The sequence below is a fragment of the Lactuca virosa genome, chromosome 7 (assembly GCF_052849685.1).
Source record: "Lactuca virosa cultivar CGN04683 chromosome 7, Lactuca_virosa_CGN04683_v6, whole genome shotgun sequence".
In the NCBI taxonomy this organism is placed as follows: domain Eukaryota; kingdom Viridiplantae; phylum Streptophyta; class Magnoliopsida; order Asterales; family Asteraceae; genus Lactuca; species Lactuca virosa.
In genome coordinates this window covers 204,195,670-204,214,572 of record NC_136432.1, presented here as the reverse complement: position 1 = coordinate 204,214,572, position 18,903 = coordinate 204,195,670, and the positions used below count along the sequence as shown (strand labels likewise).

At 36.1% G+C, this 18,903-nt stretch overlaps 1 protein-coding gene across 1 annotated transcript; it reads left to right on the top strand.

Annotated features, from left to right (window-relative positions):
• Positions 1 to 7,622: 7,622 nt before the first annotated feature.
• LOC145127476 (uncharacterized) lies at positions 7,623 to 10,257 on the top strand. Its single transcript, XM_079062665.1, has 2 exons — positions 7,623 to 7,730; positions 9,820 to 10,257. The coding sequence occupies exons 1-2, from the start codon at positions 7,623 to 7,625 to the stop codon at positions 10,255 to 10,257; spliced, it is 546 nt and encodes a 181-aa protein (XP_078918791.1).
• Positions 10,258 to 18,903: the final 8,646 nt, after the last annotated feature.

Genomic DNA, 18,903 nt, shown 5'->3' with positions numbered 1-18,903 from the left:
ATTTTCATGAAGCGTTCGCACCAGTTGCAAAATTGGTAACAATTCGATGTGCTTTGGAGGTCGCCTCTAAAAGCCAATGGTTTGTTCACCAAATGGATGTAAACAATGCATTCTTGCATGGTGATTTAGATGAGGAGGTCTACATGACAATTCCTCAAGGTCTTAAAAAAACAGGTGAAGATCGGGTCTGCAAACTGCAAAAAATCTATTTATGGGTTACGTCAAGCTTCCAGAAATTGGTATAAAAAATTCACGAAGGCGCTTGTGAGAAATGGTTTTAGGCAATCTAAGGCTGACCATTCCATGTTCATCTTCAAGAAAGGCTCAATACATCTTGTTGCTCTTATTTACGTTGATGACATTCTTTTGATGGGGAATGATGATAAAAGACTCAATGAGGTGAAAGCATACTTACCAAACACAATTTAGCATTAAAGATTTAGGACCGTTAAAATATTTTCTTGGCATTGAGGTGGCCAGATCAGCTGAAGGTTTTGTTATCAGTCAACGCAAGTACACTTTAGATATTTTGAAGGACTCTGGAATTGAAGTGAGTCGCCCTAGTGCTTTTCCTATGGACCAAAATCTAAAACTTCATAAAGACGATGACAATAAAAATGATACTATCATCACTAGTTTTGTTAATATTAAAATGTTAAAGAATATAATAAACATTATTTGTTCTTGTAAATATCACTATATGTATGCTTAAAAATATACAATCATCTTCTGACAAGAACAACTAATGTTTATTATATTCTTTAACATTTTAATATTAAAAGAACTAGTGATGATAGTATCATTTTTATGAATACATTAAATGATATTATCGTATGTACCTGTGAAACAAATATTATATTTAAGTCGTATTATATTCAAACATTAGAAGCATGTTGGATGAGTGATTATGCTATTTGATTTCAAACCAAGAGGTGGTGGCATCGGTTCATCTCGAAGATATCATTTGGGCTTTAATTTTGCCAACCTTATAAGAGTATACCTCATCGCATTTGAGATAAAACCTTTATCATTTTCACATTTCATATAAGAGAGTCAAGTCTATGGATTTTAACCCACATCTTTGAGGAGTCGCACATTGCTGGGGATAAAAATTTTGGCTCTCCTCGTCTCTACATAAAGTTTCTCAAAAAATGATTTAACACTTCTCATCCGAGTTAAACTGACTCGTTGAGTTACGTGAGTTTTAGTAAAAAGGCAAAAAAAAACCAAATAAAAAAATTGACAAAAAACCGCAAAGAAAAAACCGAACCGCAAAAAACCGAAAAAAAAACCGCAAAAACCGAACCGCATAAAAACCAAACGGTGCGATTTATAAACTTCAAAAAACCGAAGTTGCGGTTTTCGGTTCGGTTTTGGCCAAAAACTGCACCGAACCGCTCCATGCTCACCCCTAATCGTATATGTTTTTTCAATGAATGAAAATTCAGATTTGATCTTGGTTTTATTATTGAGAATCTAAGTTTTTGAAGTCCCATTTAAAAATAATAGATACATTTCTTTTCTATGGCGTCCAGGAGTTTCTTCCCAAGATCACATGAGCATCATCCACATGCGCACCTTGTCAAAGGTGAGACGGATTGGATTTCATTCCAAACTCATCTCATTTTTGTAAAATATGCTGACATAAACAAGTTTTCTTGCTTTATTGTTGTTAGTTTTTGTTTTACTTCATATGTGCATGGAGCACTCTATTTTCCAAAACTCTCCTTGAAATCATGCCAGAACTCGTTCACCGTGTTCGTACACTTTAGGCAATTTCTTATATATTTCTCCACCATGGTGGTCAACCAACTTTTGATAACTGCGTTGTTGCATTGCCATGCTCTTGATTGTTATCCTTCCTTCTGTTGTTTTAAGGCACCATCAATAACGCCAAACCTGTATTTTTTTAAAAATGGAAATCTTTCATCTCTCATGACCAATCTAAATAGTTGTTGTCATTTAGGCATTCGCTTACGATTATTTGTCCTTGGTAGTCATCTAGGTGTTTGTAGATTGGTGAATTGGGATTGGTTGACAGGTTTGTGGAGCTTCCAGAGGTGGCGGCTTCACCTATATTCGTCATGGCTTCGTTTTTAACATTTTAACAGATAAAAAGACCCACTATGATATCGTAAAGAAATGGATAAAAGGTTTAAGATTTGAAGTAGTTGCTTTCTTGACTAACTGTTTATTGAAGGCTACGAGATTCTTTTTATGCACAAGAAATCTTTGGAAGCAAGCAAGTTACTAGACAAACATAAGGAAAATATATCCTAATGTAATAAAAAATAAAAGAAATCATCAATACGAATTCCTTTATATAATGCTTCCTATTCAAGGAAGATTCATAGTGGGTACGATTAAATTGTCAAGAGGGAGGAGGCGACTCTCTTCTGTAGGAGGCGTCTGTGCATCACAGTTGAAGTAGCAAAAGCACATGTATTTAGTATCATGTTCATAACAAGCTCCATATTCTGCACCTTCCCACTCTATGCACTGCTTTTTGCATATGCTGGTTTCATTACATAGCCCAAACCAGGTCCTACTCTGCTTTTCACATGTATTCCCCTTCAAGGTCGTGATTTCTGTTCACACCATAAAATGGAGTTTAATAAAAGGGAAATTAGTTATATAATAATTTTTATCACATTATCAGTTAAAGGGAAAAACCCAATTCAATAAATTAATGGTATTCAGGAAAAATTCTCCTCTTTTTATGTAAATCAATGACTCCATGTTTTCTAATGGAATAATTTCTTTTAGGATAGACACATTTATTCTCTAATCGACTCCACTTTTATATTACAAGACCAGACTAGACTAGACTAGATCCTCAACCACTTGAGCTGAGGGACACAGTATCGCGTTGAGCTTTAAGACTTTTGATTCCGAATTAATAATTAACAAGGCTTTTGAGCGGTAGATGGTCTATTGTGAATAACTCGTTAACATGCTTTTTTCTAATGATTCTATTCTTGTGCACTATACATCATGATGTGAAATTCCGGTATGGAAAAGGAATATATGAGATATAAACTAGGGAGCTCGTTGCTTATACTTCATGATCTTTAAGACAAGGAAGTATCAAAATATCGGTGTTGTTAGTTTTTTAACTCAAAATGAAGGAACTTATATACTTGTGCTCTCGTTGTTGGAATATCACAACAATATATTAGAAGTCAATAGTTTGATGTTGGAAAAGGCTATGTTTCCAAGTTGCTTGTAAATTCTTTGTTGTATAGCCATTGTTTAGTTGTATAAATTTACTGATCTCCTTGAGGACATCTTCAATTTTTGAGTACATTAAATACCTTTATACCAGTATATTAGATACCTTAGTTTTCTTTCACTTCATTTCCTTTAGTGACATGGTGAATAGGCATACCGAGTTATAACCTTTCTCTTTTATATACCATACTTTTTTTTTATTTGTTGTCATGCATCCATATAGAGTAAATTAAACATATCGTCCCTCATGCAACAACGTATCATTTCATTCCATATTTTCAATAATTAATTCGAAGAGACTATCATTTGTTATAAACTTGCACGCTTCAACCCTGGTTAGTTTAAATTTGCATAGTTCATCATTTGCGAAACATAAAATGACTATATTACCCTTACTACTTGATTTTTAATTTACCTATAATTTAATTTGTATTTAGGTTTTTTTTGTATGTGTACACACACACACACACACACACACACACACATATATATATATATATATATATATATATATATATATATATATATATATATATATATATATATAGTTTTAATTCAAATTGTCCAATGTTCTTAAACTCCAACCCCAAATTTTGATTGATGTCTAACATTTTCGGGCATTCGTCATAATCTTCCTCCAACATCATTTTCATTTGCAACGGTAGAATATGTTCCTCCGAGAGGTTGTCGACAGAAAGATGTGACATAGGAAGAAGATAATGGTCAAAGTCCGAAAATCATGTAAGTAAATTAAGTTATGAATTGAAGTTTGACAACCGTAGACAATTAAAATGCAAATATGATATTAAACAACGTAGTATGATGGGGTAGGGTATCTAAGCATATAGAAGGATATAATGTATATTTAATTTTCATATATATATATATATATATATATATATATATATATATATATATATATATATATATATATATATATATATATAGACACACACTAGGTTAATGCCTGTAGAAACCACAGTTGTGAAAGAAAATCACTACTGGTAATTTCAATCATAATGAGTAATCAAATATTTTTTGAAAAAAAAAAACTATTTATTTACAAAGATAAAAGTTTTGTATGTAAATTTATAATGATTAATGAAAATTAATATATACATGGTTACGAATATCTGATCTAATATGTATATATTTAAAAAATCATTATTTTATGCTGCAATATAAATTTGAATTAAACGAACAGACAAAATAATTTATATGATAAAAACATACTCATTAATTATAAATTTGCAAACCATCATTGCATATAATAATGGACCTATGTCGTTAAGTGTATGATTGATAAGTATAATTCATATCTAAAATAGTTTTAAAAAGATAAGTAAAATGTTAGGTGGTTATTTGTTCTCTCAGTCAAAAATAATTATTTTGATAAAACATCACAAATATGTTTCTATAATGGTAAATATTAAAGTATAAGATATATAACAGTAAAAATGACAACATATGTTCCTATATTTGTGTAACACCCCATTTCAGTTTATATTTATTTTTAATAAATAAATGTCGATTGTTTAATGTGTTAATTATACTTATAAAATTATTATAAGTTATATAGTATTATATAGTAGCAAATGCAATCTTTTTGCGGATCGAAAATATACATGTATGATTTAATGGTTGCGGCTTAAACCATTGTAAATATATGTAAATTTGGAAGCAAAAATATATCCCTTTTTAGTCAAAGGATCTAAATGAAAGTCGTAGTACTCAAAAATACCTACGCGTTGATATAAATAACGTCGAAATCGGTGCTCATATGAAGAAGTTATGATTTTTCTAAGAAATCGATAAAATCAGCGATTATTTACGCCCAACGTACATTTAGTAACGCCCAACGTCGCAAAAAGCCGTCACGACATAATTATTTGGATCTCAGATCGGATTTGGATCTGGATCTTGATCTGGCCACGTATGCCCAGTGTACGAGAAGTAGGCCCAACGTAACTCCCGTACGCCCAACATACACGGTCAGACTATATATACATGGTTTTGGTCACTAAATGTGTTACACCAAAAACATAAACCCTCTCAAATATATTATGGTATAAACGTATTTTTAGTCATAAATTCAATATATTTGCTAGAGTCTAAGTCTCGAGAGGTGGTCAAGTGATTAGACCCAAGAAGTTTACGTGATCAATAGTTTGTGTTACTATTCTACGATTAAGGTGAGTTTCACTCACCTATATGTGATACTTCATGTATGTAGTTATTATAGACCACTTCATGTTAAAAAAAATATGATATATGTTATGTACTACTATTATCTAGTAGTAATTATGTGGAAATATGCAGTATATGTAATATTACTGGTTAACAGTAAATTCTATGTTATATGTTATGTATCAGTAAATGTCATTACTATAATTATTGTGTGGCATGCATGAACTATTGCAGTTAAACAGTAGAGACTAGTTAAACAGTAGAGACAGTTCAGGTCTATTTTTATTAAACAATTGACAATTCATGACTATTGTAGTTAAGTAGTAGACATGTTATAATGATTATGTGCATGTGGTAAAATTATAGAATGTGAACTCACTAAGCGTTGGCTTATCATATACTATTAACATTTTTATAGGACCCTCTGGGGTGAACAAATGAAGGAATCCAACTTGACTGTCATGGCCACCGCATTACTATTGAAAATTATGTTTAAAGTCTTCCGTTATTATTTTCTATTATTTCAGGATTATTGAAATAAAGACAAAATTTGGTTTTATGTGTGTTTGATGAAATGTTTTAAATGTCAGTATTTTATAAATGGAGTTTGTTATCTTTTAAATTGGGACAAAATCATATGTTTCAACAGAGTGGCAGAAACTTTTTAAATTTTTCATAAAAACAACTTAAGGTGTTACAAGTTGGTATCAGAGATTTAATTTAAGAGATTCTTATATACATGAGTTTATATTGGAACTTAAAACGAAGCTCAGAATTTTCAAGAAAGGTTAAAGATTGAAATGTGTCAAAAGAGTTTTAAAAGAATAAGTAATGCGGGATGAGCAGCCAGCCGAAGTTCTTCAAAGGTAATAATATAGTACATTTTTATATTATATTAAATGTAAGAAACTAATTATATATGTTAAATATATATTAGGAAATAATTGAATGGGATATAAATAAATATCCATATGATTATGTGTTTAATTGATATTGATAAATAATAATGTAAATGCTTTAAACCCTTATATAATTAGAATTACATAGACTTAGAATTTTGACTAAACCCTTACCCTTACTGCATGTTCTTGTATGATTGTTGTTTTAGGGTAAAAGGTTAATTATTCGAATAAATTTTTAATACAATATTATATGCAGCCTTGTATTTATAATACTCTGTGATAATATTAATTAGTTAAAAAGAGTATAATCACTAAACTCTTTAGAGAGTATATTTTAATATTATATTAATTGTAAGGAAATGAAATATATATGTTAATATGTATTATTATGAAAGAATCGAGTAGAATATAGATAAATATCCACATGATTATGTGTTTAAATGAATATTGGAAAACAATAAAGTAATTGTTTGAAACTATGTATAAATAAAAAATTACATAGACTTAGACTTTTGACTCAACCTTACTCCATGTTCTTGTTTGGTTGTTGCTTTAAGGTAAAAAGTTAATTATTTGAATGACTATTTGATTCAAAATTATGTACAGTTATACAATTATAATACTTTTTGACAATATTAAATTAATTAAAAAGAGTAAATTAGTAAACTCTTTAGACCGTATATGTATGCCTGCAATATGTGAAAGTACATATTAAACTAAATTTCCTATTTAGAAGACTTTGTGAAATGCCAAAAATAATTATGTATAGGTGTGGATGTTAGTATGGGCTTGTACTAAAGAAAGCACATGATACATAATTGGGATTGGAGGACCACAAGGAAAATCAAAGACATATGGACTTTTTTATAGAATAAGAGATATGATTAATTACTTAACAAAGAAGTAATTAATTATTTTATGGATATCAGAAAGATGGTGATTACAAGAAATGGAATTGGAGAACAACCTGGAGAGGTCAATGTCATGGAACTAGTTGTATCAGAAATAAGAGTAGTTGTTCGAGAATTTCTCCCGGAGTTATTCGAACAAGTAAAGACTGATTTGTTAAAAATCATTGATGACAAGATAGCAGCATCCAAGTAACTCAGAAAATGCAAGTACCAGGATTTTTTAGCTACCAAGTCGCCTCTGTTCCACGGAAAGAAGGATCCATTGATCAGTACGTGTTGGATATCAGAAATAGAGATTGCTTTCCAAACTTGTTTCTGTCCGACAAAAGCAAAAGTTCGTTTTGTAGCAAACCAATTGTGAGGAACGGTAAATGATTGGTGGGAGTTAACCATGAAGAAGCTTAAGGAAACTGAAATAGAGAGCATGACATGGGGAGAATTCAAAATACTCTTTCAAGATGAGTATGTGACGGTGGTTGAAAAAGATACAATTATTGAGGTATGAAGTCTTGTCCAACATGGAGCACTAAGAATCAAGTGGAGAACTTTGATGAAGAATTTTGAGTTCATTTGGAGCACTTAGAACTCAATGGAGCACTTGAGGTTCATGGAGCATGTGACAAAGGAATGGATCATATAAGAAAGGAATGGATCATCTGACAAAGGAATAGATCAAGTGTCAAAAGAACGGATCATACAAAAGGGGGTTTGGAGCACCTAGAAGAGGTTTAGAGCACTGGGGAATGATATGGAGAAACAAGGGGACGTTGTTGCGCCATCTGCTGAAGACTTGGACCAAGAAGGATGTTGTTGCGCCAAGGGCACTCCTGCTTGTGCCAAGATACTCCCTCTTGCGCCATGAGGTGTCCCTCTTGCGCCATGGGGTACTTCTATTACCCCATGGAGTATGTTGTTGCGCCAAACATGTCCTTATTGCGCCAAGATGGTGATGTTTCTCCAACCTAGATGCTCTTGTGCCACAGTTGATGCCTCTTGCGCCATCCATATTCCTATTGCGCCATGATGGCGCAAGGTGGACCATCTCGGTCCTTGATGAGCCAAGTATGCTATGAAGTCCTCAGTGATGCTCAAGATCAATTAAGGATGCTTAGAAGTTGTGGTATTGCTCAAGATATACAACATGTTCCCCCGCCATGATGGATGTTGGGCCATTAGTGGTCATGATGCACCACATGTGCATCATGATGCTCCACTATGGTCAAAGTGGTCCATCATGTGTGTTGTTGATGTTCACGGGTTGTGTGACATGGAAGAATGTCCAGAAGATGCTGCATGGCAAAATATGATTGGTTGTCACCATTCATGGGCCCATGGGCCAATGGCCTTGGCCCATTAGGATTTCAGGTCTGATCCCTCAAGTATAAATGGACTCATATCTCCATCATTGTATGTGTTTAGAAATTTCGAGAGAGTAATCATTGTGAGGTGGAGAGCACTCCTTTGGAGCAGTTAGTAAGCAATAGAGATTCTCTTGTTTTAAGAGATCAAGTCAGGTGTAACCTTTGTGTGTTATTGTACTTTTTGTTGGAAGTTAATAAAATCTTCTCTCTCTCGTTTGCCCATGGATGTAGGTCACCTTGACCGGACCACGTTAAATATTGTGTTCGCTTGATTTACATTTTCAGAATTTTTATTTCCGCAAGTTCACCGAAGTTTGTTTTGATATTTGTATGAAGTGCTTAACTTGTTTTTTTTGTCACCCAACAACAATAACTAAAGAGTTTTTATCTATGGAGAAAAAAATGGAATTAGTCAACAAAATCACCGACAAATTCCTGGAGAAGTCAATATTTTGCCAAGAATTTGTAGCTACCGAAAAGCAGAAGATGAATCGCTATGTCAAGATACTCAAGCCCAGGATCTGAAAGGTTGTTGTAACCTCTAACTGCAAAACCTTCAAGGATCTAACAGAAATAGCACGACTCAAAGAGCTGGATATGGAGACTCAATCCAAGAAGAGAAAGCAGGTGCAGGTTTAAGAACCAAACAAGTGGTTCAAACAAACCAATAACCAAACTGAAGGCAAGAAAAACTATCCTAAGTGTGGTAAATGTGGGAAGAATCATCCCGGAGAATGTCGAACGGGAACTGAAGTATGTTTCATGTGTGGAAAGAGTGGACATATGAGTTAGGATTGCCCAAACGAGTTGAAGTTATGCTACAACTGCAATGAGTATGGGCATATTAAGCCAAATTGTCCTTTGTTAGCTCACGGTTCAGTTCAAGCTCTAGCCCCCTCTAGCCTGAGGATTACTGATGGAAGATCCGGGACAAGAAATGAAGCCCCAAGGGCCCAAAGAAGAGCATATCAGCTCACTGTGGAACAAGCACAAGACGAACCAAACATAATTGTAGGTACTTTCTTTATAAATTCAAAACCCATACTAGTTATGTTCGATACAAGAGTGAGTCATTATTTTGTGTCTCTAGCTTATATTAAGAATATATCTGTTAAACTAGAATAGTTGGATCGATGTTTAGACCTAGAAATAGTTGATGATAAGACTATAACAGCACACCATATGTATAAAGGTTGTGAATTAGTAATATTAGATGTGAACTTCAAGATTGACCTCATTCCAATACCGATGAAGGAAATTAACATCGTTATAGGGATGAACTGGTTAGAAAAGCATCAAGCCCTGATCGACTGTAGAAGACATCGAGTCCGAGTTCAAACCCAATGTGGGGGAGAACTGATCATTCAAGGAGATGGAAGAAGGAATCTAACACCCATCTGCTCAACAGCAAGAGCACAAAGGTACATACAGTATGTATGTACTAAATATTTGGTTTATGCATTAGATGGTAAACTAAAAAAGAAGGAGATAATTTCTGATGTCCCAGTGGTTGGTGAATATATCGATGTATTTCTTGAGGATTTACCCGGTATTCCTCCAAAAAGACAAGTAGATTTTGGGATCGACCTTACCCCAGAACCAGCACCAATAGCCAAGACACCTTACAGACTTGCACCCCCTGAAATGCGAGAGTTGGCTATGTAACTACAAGAATTAATAAATAAGGAATTCATACGTCCCAGCAGTTATGTTAGATGAGTTGCAAGGATCATCTTGGTTTTCCAAGATCGACCTTCGATCTGGATACCATCAGATGAGAGTTAAGGAGAATGATATACACAAGACATCATTTCGAACAAGATATGGACATTATGAATTCGTTGTAATGCCATTTGGATATATGAATGCACCAGCAGTGTTCATGGATTTAATGAACTGAGTTTTTCAACCCATGCTTGATAAATCAGTGATTGTGTTTATTGACGACATTCGTGTGTACTCAAAAAACAAAGAAGAGCATGAACATCATCTACGAGAAGTATTGGCAGTACTGAGGCGCGAGAAGTTGTTTGCCAAAATTTCAAAGTGTGAATTTTGGTTATGAGAAGTCCAATGCTGAGGACATATTGTCAATCAGAACGATATTAAAATTGACACAGCCATGGTTCATGCGGTAATGAAGTGGGAAGTTCCAAATCTCCCTACAGAGATCAGAAGTTTTCTTGGTTTGGCTGGATACTATTGTAGATTTATCTAAGAGTTTTCCAAAATCGCAGTGCCATTAACCAAATTGAAAAAGAAGGACGAATTGCTCGAATGGGGTAATAAACGACAAGCAGCTTTTGAGATCTCAAGGAAAAAGTTGTGTGAAGCACCAATCCTAACTCTACCAGAAGGAGTCAATGATATGACTACCTATTTTGATGCATCTTATTGAGGATTAGGGGTTGTATTAATGCAAAGAGGAAAAGTGATTGCAAATGCATCAAGACAACTGAAACCACATGAAGCTAATTACCCAACACATGATTTAGAGCTAGCAGTTATAGTTTTTGTTCTAAAGATCTGGAGACACTACCTATATGGAGTAAAGTGTACCATATTCAGCAATTATAAGAGTTTGAAGTACCTTATAGATCAAAAAAAAACTTGAATATAACACAAAGGAGGTTATTAGATGTTGTGAAAGATTGTGATTGTGAAATACTTTACCAGCCGAGTAAAGCAAATGTTGTTGCAGATGCTCTTAGCAGAAAGGAAAATTGTGCAACTATTCAAGCATCATGTATGGAAGTAACTGTGGTTACATCACTGTTAGATATGATCAAGCAAGCTCAAGTTGAAGCAATAAAGGAAGAAAATTGTAACATCCTAATGTTAAGGTAATTCCAAATTTTAACCCTAAGTATGAAGATTATTGCATTTTAGCCATTTTGTATGAGAAGTATCGTAAAATGGCTCATAGTGGTATTTTTGTAATTTTTGGGCATACGTATCATATGTTGGGCGTACGTCGCAAGATCCTAAACCCTAATTTTAAGGGTTTGTACCCTATTTAAACATCTTTATGGCCTCCAAGTCTCTTCTCTCATCAACCTCCATCACCTCCATTCAACCTTAGCAAACCCTAGTTCCTTGTTTTGGTATTCTTGACCTTTGGTGTGCATTTTAGTGACCTTGGAGGAGAAGGAAAGACGTAGAACCACCTTAGAAGCTTTAAGAAACTTTGGATCTGGAATCCTTATCTACGTAGCAACCTCCAAGAGGTATAAAGTTCTGAACTTAGCTTCCATTTCTTTAGATCTTGTTAGTTCTTGATTTATGAAGCATTTTGGTCCCAACTCTTGACCTTTATGAGCATGGCATGCTCAATCCCACATAAGTTATCCTTTAAGACGTTTAGAGGGGTCTAGAACCATAAAAATATGATATTGGCTCTTACTTCTTCCCCATGCATGTGCTAAGATGTCTTAATGGATTAAGAAGTTAGGGTTTGTTGGTATTAAGCACTTCTAGCCATGAAAAGTCATAAAGTTGAAAACTTTATGACTTATAATGATATTTTGGGCTTAGATCTGGATTTGCATGTAAGGACTTGATGTGTTCAGCTCTTACTAAGAAGTTGAGGTGACGAGGTGCGTACGCTGAGCGTACCAAATGGTACGCTGCATGTACAAGGTCAAAGCCCGACTTCTTGGTCAAGCAGAGTACGTCCCACATACAACTTAGTCCACCCAACGTACTCGGGCGGGTTGACTCGCGTGGCTTGACTCGGCTGGTTTCTTGACCTTGACCTTTTAACCAAGGTTGATGTAAGAGTAGTTTGGCTATTTTAGGTCTTTTAGGATTATTAACTAAGCTTAGGTAACTGATTTCGTTTAGGTGATCGGTATAGTTGGTGTTAGAGTTGTACTCGGTGTTTGTGTACTTTTCTGCTACTCGTCGAACTGAGAGGTGAGTTCTCCACAATGTACTCGTGGGTCGAAGGCACCAATGTCTGCCCACTAGATTATGTATCTTGTTTATAGGATAGAGCGATGCTAGTATATGGCATATTAGTAGATCTCTTTGATTATCTGTATTTGTTGGTTCTGTGTTTATGTTTACCGGTTACATATGTCGACATAGTGTGGTTGGGTTGAGGCGGTCATGCTTTGTGCAGAAGGCCAAGACACCGGAGCGGTCCAGATAGGCTGTAAGCTCTGTGAGGCGGTCCGTAGAGTGGTCTAGATAGGATGTAGGCCCTGCGAGGTAGTCCAGTCAGGATGAAGGCTCATATATACATGTTATTGTTTATTTTGTTGTGTAATGGTACATTGGGGGAACCAACTAAACTTTGGCTTATAGTTTAAGTTTATTGTTTCAGGTACTATAGAGGTTTGATCATACACATCTATTTTCATGATATTGACTTTCGGGACACTCTGATATTATTCTACTTTTAAAACAATGGATTTTCTTGTAGACAATTATGGATAATGGTTGTTTCATAAATTTTTCAATTTCTATGAATTTTGGGGTGTTACAAGCTAGTATCAGAGCCTTGGTTTGAGAGAATTAGAGGAACATTCATGTGAATCTAGACTCAAAATAGGGACCAACAAAAGTTTTAAAATGGTTTTGAAAATTGTTTACAAAAGTAATCAATGAAGGATGAGATGTGTACGATCTGCCAGAGCAATAAAGTATACCCCAAGTTACCTACACTGTTAGTTGATATGATATTTATGATATAACAATATGCTAGTGATAGGCTAGCGATATTCAGGAATTGCATGATAGGATTCCCTGATGTATGATGCCTAATAGCCTAGGGTTACTTCTTGTATGGAATTGACATCATTATTGTAGTCCCTTAGTGTATGCATCATAGTCGTACATAACTACGATTTTATAGCTTGATATGGTTTAGTTTAGCCTTATTTCTTCTTATTGTCTAATGAAGGGCTTAGATTAGAATCAAGTATTTGACTGCCTATAGGATCCAGTGCTATGTATTATTAGCATACGTGAGTGCTGCAGGGTTAGTGGAAGTTTCATGGATGAGTAAGTGTGTAAGAAGCCAGCCAGATGAGGAGTGCTTAGCAACTCTTGAGAGAGTGAGGATAGGATATATGCGTATCCTAGTTGTTGTATCTGCTTAGGTCAGTTGTGACGATCCTTGAGACAAATATGTGTAAGTGTGGAAGGTAGTGTAGGTCCGCACTGCTGAAAGCACATGACCCGTACGCGTAGCAAGGAAGTCACATACCCCAAGGGTTTAGTCTCGTATTGTGATTATAGTTATGTGTATTGTTGCATTTTTTATATATTCTAGTTTATTTTCAATATGGTGCTCATGAAGGGGTGAGGTTCAGGAGACAAAGCGAGTGGCCAGGATAGGCCAGGATTGAATGATGATCAGATTCGGGAGATCATCACCACTAAGGTGGTTGCTGCTGTCTAGAGGTCAATGACAGGGATGTTTGAGTCTATCAAGACTGTCATGATTGAGTTTTTTGACGATCGTAATGCTGCACTTTCTGAGGTTGTTGTTGCTGCAGCTACCACGACTATTGTAGTCGTCGGGATTCGAGGGGAGAGAGTTTTCCAGTACTGGTACTTTGACAATACAAATCCCCCAGTGTTCGATGGAGTTCAGGACCCGATTTTGGCGATGAGGTGTTAGTCTGATGTGGGAGGATGTTTCTTCAAATGCTCTTTCCTTGTTGACCAAAAGATCAAGTGCGCCCTGAACCTTCTCCGGTCAGGGGCAACAGATTGGTGGAGATTGGTGACTGGCTTTTACACTCCTGAGCAGAGGGTTGTTGTGACTTGGGAGCAGTTCTCTGAGATGTTTCGCATGAGGTATGTTCCATTGCTGGAGAGGGATAGGTTGGCACTGGTGTATCTGGATTTGAAGTAGGGGACTGAGACGGTCACTGAGATCACCAAGATTTTTACTCAGAGGGCTCTTTTTGCCTTGACTTTGCTGCTTCTGAGCAAAATCAGATAACCCGGTACTTGAGCATGCTCAAGACGGATATCCGCCAATTTATGTTCACCCAGCGTTATGGTACTCTCGCTGAGCTACAGTGTGACAACCCGAAATTTCTTTCTTGTAAAGTCAATCAATTCAATCAAAAGTCAGACTTGTTTCTGTTGCCTTTATGCTGTGTTAAGGGTCTGTTTGAGAGTTTCTAATCCTAGTACACTCAAGGATTGTGTGTTAGGAAGTGTTAGCTTGAGTTCATTGAGTTAAAATCGAGCCAGAAACACCATCAAAAGTAGTTCACGGCTACAATCTAGGTTCACGACCGTGAACCCTTCCTTGGCCGTGAACAACTCTTATATATAAGAAGTTAGCTCATTTCTTCACTTTTTCAACTCTAGCCGTGAACACCTCCTTTTTCTCTCAACTATCTTCAAGAGTGATCACTTCTAAAGGCCTAAAAAACGTAAGTATATCATCCATCTTCATGTTGTCCCTTAGAAACACTTGATTCCACCTATGATTCAAGAGTTCACAGCCGTGAACCCTTCATAGGTCCTTGAACCCTTCATAGGGCCGTGAACCCTTCATAGATACAAGATAGGACACGAACCCTCCATCTTTGGCCGTAAACCCTTCATAGGATCAAGCTTGGGCCATGAAAACATCATGTGTTCTTAGGCCGTGAACCCTCCTAAGGCCGTGAACTCCTATAGTTTGGCCGTGAACACCTTTCAACCAATCACTTGTGATTCTAACACTTCATTGAAAGTGTTTCCTAGTTCCTAAGGTTGTTTCCCTTATTGTTAATTGTTATATACACTAACTGTATACATATATGTGTTATTATATGCTTAATAGGATCCGTTTGTGCTCGAGACTTCACTTGGCATACTTAGCATCCTATTTCGATCTTTCATTGGAATCACTCACTACAGGTGAGTTCATACCCCTACAAATACAATTTTAAATGCTTTTAAATGCTTTAAGGGGGGGGATACAAGTAGACTTAGGCCTATTGCTAGATACCTTGACTCCTGTTCCTTGTTTGGTTGTGGGCTTGGGGTAGGATCACTAGTCCGAATTTCAGTTAAATCATAGTTATACTTATTAAATACATATATGAATAATAAACCCATTTTTAAGGTACATACTTAACTTAGTTGCTTGGTGAGTAATTGAGTCTTTTCTATAAATCAGTAACAGTCAAACAATCATAATAGTAAACTATAATAGGTATAGTTTAGAGGATTACTACTTACTACTTCTAGAACAGTGAAACTTACATGAGTCGGTTCATACATGAGTCAGTTCTTACATACTATAACTAGAACAGAAAGGAACATACATACTATAACTAGAACAGAAAGGAACATACATACTATAACTAGAAGAGAAAGGAACATACATACTATAACTAGAACCGGAAGGATCATACATACTATAACAAGAACAAGATAACAATAATGTGAGCCACTACTTCATGGCATAACAATATACTTGTTGTGTCACGTTTTGTAACCAGGGTCTCCTAGAGGGAGAGCGTGAGTTTGTGTATAGATCTATACAGGATTAACCATCCTACACCTTGCTACTAGCTAGAGTGGGACCTGCAGGTCTACGAGTGACAAATGTCATACCATTTCGACGTCTTTAGATCGTCATGTTATATACTAGTCAATCAAGCATGGTTATAACCTCATCACATTTTACCTTAATTTAACTTATTGGTTTTAAGGTAGGTAGTACTTCAGTAGTTATTTTATACAATACTACTGTACATCTTCATTTTTCCCATTACATTCATGTAGTGATATTCTCACATCGAGTAATGCAAACTATTTTCTAGTAAAGATAGTCATAAACTTGGGAAAACATACATGTTTACGAGAGAACAAACTTACAAAACAGTCGGGTCCTGGTAGAAGACTACTTTCCATTTTAGTAGAAAATATAGGATTTTCTAGGAAGTATACAAACATTTACATCACAAACACTTACAAATATTTTCATAAAACTAATGCAAACATTTGACACAAAAATACTTATGAACTCACCAGCTTTAATGCTGATCTACTCTTTCAAAATAACTTGTATTCTCAGGTCACCAGTAGACAGGTACAAAGAACAGGCTTTGAGAAGACGGAGCATATTCAAGACTCGTTTTTATTTTGATTACATATTTTTGGTGTCTTACAACTTTACACAGAACACACTTGTATTAACTATATTATTAATGCAATGGATGATGTTGTTGCTTGTTTTACTATTGTGCATTTTTATGATACTGTACATGACGTCCTCCGCCCCCGAACGTTTCCGCCGTTCTGGTTTGGGGGTGTGACAGATTGGTATCAGAGCTTTATTTATAGTGAATTGAGTATATCAACCCATAAAAGATATACAACTAGAAACACATCAGGATTAAAACAGTCTGACCAAGACTTTATACTTTTTAAATAATAAATTTTTTTACTAAAGTATACATACATGCATTCATACTAGGATCAGTGTCATACTAGAATAGAACAAAAGTATTGCGGTTGTTGGACAGCACAAGTAGGCTTGGGGACATATAATCTGATCTGGGAGTGATATAGCCTGATCAACTATATCTTTCCGAGAAGTGATTAGCATGAGCCTAGGAATGGTTGTGGTGTTGCAGCATGTCTAAAAACTTACCAACTCTACTACAATCAAAACTCTAGAACATAACATAAACTTAAAATACTATAGGAGTATTTTGTGATACTATAATTACTTATGTGAAAACTAAAAGGTCTTTACTAGTAGGTCAATAGTTGCTGAGTGGATACGCTAAGGTTGTATGTGACTAAGATGTTATAGACTTAGAATCTGTGATCTTTGCTTTACTTCATGTTCCTTGTTTGGTTGTGGACTTAGAGTTAGGGTCACTTATTCGAAGGTCTATTCTATCTTGGTTACATATGACTGGTATGCACTACACAAATATTGAAGTAACTGGTAAGGATCATCCTATAATTATCTTAAGTAGTATGTCTATAATATGTTTCTTACATCCCTTTTCTAGCTTAGATAACATGGCTGGATTCCATCTCTTTGGCGACCCGTACTTTCCCGATCAAGGGCACGGTGGATGGCTTGAGGCTGAACCCGAAGAAGAGAACCCGGTGGTCCCAGTAGTAGAAGACCTCGAGGAAGATTCTGATGAATAGAATGAAGAGGAAGTCCAGGAAGACTCGGACTCAGAGCCCGAGGTCTATGATCCACCCCAAGTTGCTCAAAATCCTAACCCTCGTCCGGATTTTCAAGGCATGCCGCCTCTGTGGGCGGTGAACTTGGGAAGGTGGAGCCACGAGCAGGGACAACTACCTCCCTACAATGGCGACCGAAGCTTCTACAATTTGAATGAGGGAGGCTCAGCAGACAGAGTCCTTCCTGTCTTGGTGCGTCGAGTTCCTCGCAATGCTGAGCAGGGAAGAGCAAACTTCGACCAAGTCATGGAGATCCGTGCTAACTCCGGAGTGAACAGAGTTCGTCTTCGTCATCTAACTGATGACCAGAACTTCGAAAGGTCTCACACTGACGCCCTACAGGTGGAACTGAATGCCTGTCGATCTGGGACTAGGGACCTTCGTCAGAACCAAGTGGCACTGCAAAGGCGTGTATGGGAAACGGAACAACAGCTGGATGAATCCAGGGCTGAATCAAGTACCAACCAGAAGAACCCTCCTCGCGAGTAGAGCCTATTCTACTCTCTCTTTTGGATATAGATTAGGTCTATGTATAGACTCTAGTATTAATTTCATGGTTATGTTAAGACCTTGAACTTTCAGTCTGATAGGTCTTTGTTCTGTCAAAATTTTCTCATTTCTGGTATGATGTAAGACCTACTTGAAGGTAAATTTTCCTGAACTTATCACATCTTTAATACCAATGATATTGGCAGACATCTAATCTCCTGGGGAAATCTTTGTCCAAATGCTTTCATCCTTCTATTGATTAGATCTCTATTGCAATCACTCTCTCAGCTGTTTGTTGAACTATGGCGATTTAGATCATGGATCACTCTCATTATTCTCACTATTGAATGCTTACTATCATCTTCATCTTTGTAAACTTATAGTTAAAATATGCCTCCCCATCGATCAACGAGACACAATACTCCGATAAATCCAACTCAACCACCACTACCTCCTCCACAATATGATCGAGCAGCTCTACAAGCTGCAGTGGTTGCGGCTGTTACGGCAGCCTTGGCTCAATTGAATGCTAGCGGTACTAGTGGGAGTAGATCAGGTGTTAACTCTACTCAAGGTGATGCTCACGGGCTCTCTAGGGAGTGTTCGTACAAAGACTTCACCAACTGCAAACCCCGAATCTTTAACGGGATTGGA